At 38.2% G+C, this 5,000-nt stretch overlaps 1 protein-coding gene across 1 annotated transcript; it reads right to left on the bottom strand.

Moving 5' to 3' along the window:
• Positions 1-362: 362 nt before the first annotated feature.
• On the bottom strand, positions 363-4,335 carry eri1 (exoribonuclease 1). Its single transcript, XM_067491194.1, has 7 exons — positions 3,947-4,335; positions 3,159-3,340; positions 2,830-3,046; positions 2,650-2,733; positions 2,441-2,550; positions 2,237-2,351; positions 363-1,746 (listed from the first exon to the last, which is right to left on the bottom strand). The coding sequence occupies exons 1-7, from the start codon at positions 4,019-4,021 to the stop codon at positions 1,504-1,506; spliced, it is 1,026 nt and encodes a 341-aa protein (XP_067347295.1). The 5' UTR covers positions 4,022-4,335; the 3' UTR covers positions 363-1,503.
• Between the last annotated feature and the right edge of the window lie 665 nt (positions 4,336-5,000).

Genomic DNA, 5,000 nt, shown 5'->3' with positions numbered 1-5,000 from the left:
CTAGCAGGACTTTTTTTAAATCTATTAGGTGGCTAATAGAACAGCTAAAACTATTCAGAATGCCCTCTGATCAGGATTTTAATATTCTTCATACAGATATTACACACGTAGTTATGAGTTAGTGGAGTAATAACTCTTTACATCTCCAATTAGGAACTGGATTTTATATGACCAGCATGGATTTATAGTTTTTCCCATAAATATTTATCAATAATTGACAGTAAAGAACTACATGTGAAACCCTAAACAATAATGTTCAGATTAAGTGGGTCTGGTCCTGCACAATATAAATGTGCAGTTGAATCCCAATTCATAGGTACAAGCACAATATATTTCTATTTCAATATAAAACTGATCACGGATTGAGAGAAATGGTAAGAACTTTTATTTGTAATTTTTGTAAAAAGTTAAAGAGTGAAGTTTAAAAAACATTTTATTGGAGCCGTTTTCAGACCTGAACACTGGTGCGAATTGTCACCCTAAAGTAAGCAGAAAGCTGATGACGCCTCGTGAGCAGGATGCAAGTCTCTTGGATCCACAGTGGCCAGTGTGTCCGATTAGGCTGCATTTATGAGCTGTGGAGTTCAAACTTCAGAAATTCATGCAGGGTAACAGCATGACAACAAAAGTGGTTTTGTTTGGCCATTTGTGCAGCTCTCAACTCTACACCAAACAGCATCTTTCCCATACGTCTGTTTTTAAGTTTTCAGATTTTTTTCCCCCTCAAAGTCATGTTTACTTAGTCAGAATTTATTTAATTGACCCTTTTCTTTTCTACGTGGGTCAGTATTTCTTTGTAAGTAGTAGAAGTTTGAAATAAAAATATCTTTATTCAGATATTTTAAATTGACTGCGTGTTATTTCCGTTTTTAGCTGCACATCGGCTAAACCTTTCTTGGGGGGGGGGGCATAAGGTGGTAATCCAAGACTTTCAAGGTTGGGTGTTGGGTCTGTTTTTAGCAGACAGTTAACATTAAAACACACTGTGGAAATCTGGCAAACAGTGTCTAATATTAGGTAGCACAGAAGCAGCAGCAACATTTGAGTAGACTTTACATTTCTAACAGAATTAGAAAGATACAGAGTTTAAGGCAAACAATGACATAGTTGATGTGAAGATTGTTTTAAAAATGCTTACACGGAGCCAACCTGAAATAACAGTTTACACAATCATGTGAGAGCTGACATTTTCATCCACTGGTTTCACTGGTGAGTTTAATGACAAACCGAGCTGTGACAGTTTTAACACTGACAACATGGAAGCTGTGTATCTCCTGCCACGACATGCTGGAATGATTTGTTTTCAAACATCGTGGTGAGACATTTTCCCTCATGTAGGAATTCAAAGACCTGCACAGTATCAATCAAAATGTGATCTTTCATAATCAAACCCTTCACCAAGCTCCTCTACATAAATGTACAGCTTTACGTCAAGTTCGTAAAGAGCTTTTTTATCTCCTACACACGGGGTTAGAGAGGGAATACAAGCCTCCGTTTCTGGGTTTAGTCTCTGCTGCGGGGGTTATGGGGTGGTGGAGCTGCTTCCATAGGTGCTGAGCTGGGTACAGAGAGCAGCTGGCCGGCGTGCATGCGTTCGTTGACCCGCAGCTGGCATCCATCCTGCAGCATGCGAAGAGCTATTTTGGCGATGTTCCGCGAGTCGTCGAGTCCAGAGTGAGGACGACCTTCGTACTGCAAACCAAGCTTCTCCAACATGGTGGTCAGCTTCGTCTGTGTGCGGGGCACCTGAGGAACAGAGAAAACCGACTTTCTGAAAGGGCAGACATACATGTTAACTAAGCCTGGTTAGGACCAGATAAAGGGAAACTGACATTGCTTTTCCTAGAATATACTCCCAAACCTTGGGATCTAACACTAAATTCACATAAAGCCACAACAGCACTTTCACATCAGGAAAGATGGGGAAAAAACCTAACAACATAAAACAAACCACAGCTGTAATCAATAACTATACCTTAGCATCAGGGCCTTGTTAGCCACTAGTGTGACTTTTGGTTTAGTAATACCTATATTAATAATAATAATAATAATAATAATAATTAGAATATAATAATCTTGCATAATTTACTTTAGCCTTACTAGTAGTGAAACTGCAAAGAGCATCTTGAAAACAGTTTAGGTCCATATCACTCAAACTATATTGTGTTTTCAGATTCAGATACTTTTTCCGTAGTTGGAAAACGGGTATGTTCAACAAATGATTTCAAAGTCAAACCTTGTAGAAGTTTCCATAGGATTTCCGTATGTTTATCCACTTCTTAGCAAACTGAGGATATCTGATCCGGCTTACACGACACTGGATGTTGAGGAACTTGCTCATATCCCAGGCCCTACAAGATATGTAAAACAAAACACGGAGTCAGTTGTAATTTTACTGAAGCTATGGGTTCTGCAGTGACCTTGCAGCGAAACATCATACCCATCAGTCAGAATGGCGTATTTGTGTTTTGTTCCAAGCTCTCTCTCCTGAAGCCAAGCTATGACCCTATGAAGGACTGCCGGGAACGGATCTGCATCATCAACCATTTTCTGAACAACAAAAAGCATAAATACAGTATTTCAGTTAACCGAAAAAGTCACTGTATAATATCAAAGAAGATGCTCTGGTATAAATTGAGCTCAACCAACCTGTGTTATTCCTGTTAACTTCACACAGAAGTCTGAAAGCTGTGGGTTCAACTCCGGTTTCACATATTCCTGGAAAGTGTCCACCTGCACAGTGAACATGAGAAGCATGGTGAGAATTACAAGACACATTCTTCAGATTAGCAAGCGAACAATCCCAGTTTAATCACAAACTCAGCTTACAATTTCTAAGGTGTGTGTGCTGATGAGAACCATAGGAAACTCTATAATTTCATGAAGATAATCTGGAGGGTTATCCTCTTCACAGGTTGCTTCAAAGTCCACCACACAGATATAGTCATAGTAGGTGTCAGTGGGTCCACCTTCTGCTGCAGACTGCATCAGCTTCTGCTTTTTATAGTGGCTCTTCAATCTCTTCTTCATCACATCTTTCACACCTCTGCTAATGCAAACACAGAAAAAAAATATTTAAATCTATGCTTGTGCACAATAATAAAAAACTGCATGCGCGTAATATTAAAAGGAACTTGTAAAAAAAAAAAGTTAGTTGCCTTGTGTCAAGCTTCAGCTCAGCCAACTTGAATCTAAGTTCCTCCTTTGACATGCGGTTGATGTGTCCATTGGCCAAAGAAATCTCTTTGTACACTGGGTGACTGAAGTCACTGTTGGACTGAGATGGGGACACCTGAGGGGCTGTTCCCGGAGCGGGGCAAATCTTGCTGCATGACTTTGGCTAAAGAAGAGTAATTTCAGTTAGTTTGGGAAGGATAACAACAATCCGATGATAAAGTTTTGACTCTCAGCAAGGTTTGTTCTCTTAACTGGACAGACATGCTCCTTTCAGAGTATAACCACTTAATGAGGTGTGCATTCCTTAGATTTGGTTGTCTGCACGTCAAACCCCTGAGGTTGTCTTATAAGGCTCTTGGTCTACTTTGTCCTTAGGAAAGTTGCATTGCCATGAAAGCTGTACACCAGCAAAAAAAGAACAATTTTGCATTTCTGAGCTTGATGTTTGCGGTCAGAAACACTAATATATATATATATAATTTATATCTATCAATTAGATATTAGAAAAATGCTTCAAACACAACTTCATCTACCATTTTTGTACAATTCGGGTAAGGATGAAAAAGTCTAAAACTTTTCTTATGTTAGCATAGTTTATCTCTACAAACTATTTAATATTAGTATGTCGGAAACTGGCAAGCCTGGTAACAAGGACATAGCATGATGATTAAACAGTTAATTTTTAATGGGAGCTTTCATGCGACAAAGATCCAGTGTCAACACATGAAGCTAACGTTAGCTTCAGCTGCAGAACCACGACGACACCAACCTTCTCATCTTCTCCTGTATTTGACATCTTCAAATTGACGTCCTGGAGATGAATGTTCTCCTTGTGCTCATCCATTAAATCAATAAACTTGTCCGTAAGTTACAAAATATCCGAACGTGAATAACATTTGTACCTAATGCTGGTGGAGACGTGTTAGCCTCCGATGCTAACATTAGCTAATGGTACAGCAAACATCCCCCTGTGTGGCTCCTTCAAGAGACTGTACTAAAAGAAAAACTGCTACATGCAGTATTAATTCGCTCCGCAAACAATTTATCTGCCGTTAGATTGTTTAAAATACATAAAAACACGCTTTATCTGTTTTGAGCGCCAGTAGCAGCGCTCCGCAGCATTGGCAAACTGTTTTTAGGCTGGATAGTTATGACGACTTCCGGTTAGCGCCAAAACAAAACAGGATCAACAGCGCCACACAGTGCGGTGGAGGACGTCACTACAGATTCAACACATGCTTACAAACTTAATTAGGTTAATACAATGATAGAAAAAGTTTAGAAAAAGTTTAAATCCATTACTTTAAAATTAAACCATCGAATAATTAAAAGACAATATTTTGTTACAGCTAATGTTTTCTCAAAAATCATATGAATATATCTTTATTGGCATTTTTGCGCACACAAATTTGTTTTCTTAATTCTACCGTGTTCACAAACAAACATATACACATTTTAAAATAGGACAACTTAAAGTAATTAACAAAACATATGACTACTATGTACCAATCAGTACAACTAAATTATATATACAGAAGTGGTATAAGTATATAAACATTAGTACATAAGTAAAAGTGCAAATACTTCCCTAAAAATATACTCCCATACATGAAGTACAGTTTCAAATTCTTTATTCAAGATAAAGAGCTAAATATATGCTCAGAAATGTATTGTGTAAGTTAGAGTACAAGCATTTTAAACACTAATGACCTTCATGCTGTTGATAACATGCATGTAGTCTAGTCCAGATTCCAGTTTCACGTGTGCTTCATGACTAAGGTTTCTGTTGAATTCATGAACAGATTCAGAGAGGAGACAACTGC

This window comes from Channa argus, chromosome 21 (assembly GCF_033026475.1).
Source record: "Channa argus isolate prfri chromosome 21, Channa argus male v1.0, whole genome shotgun sequence".
In the NCBI taxonomy this organism is placed as follows: domain Eukaryota; kingdom Metazoa; phylum Chordata; class Actinopteri; order Anabantiformes; family Channidae; genus Channa; species Channa argus.
This window is presented reverse-complemented; position numbering and strand designations above follow the sequence as displayed.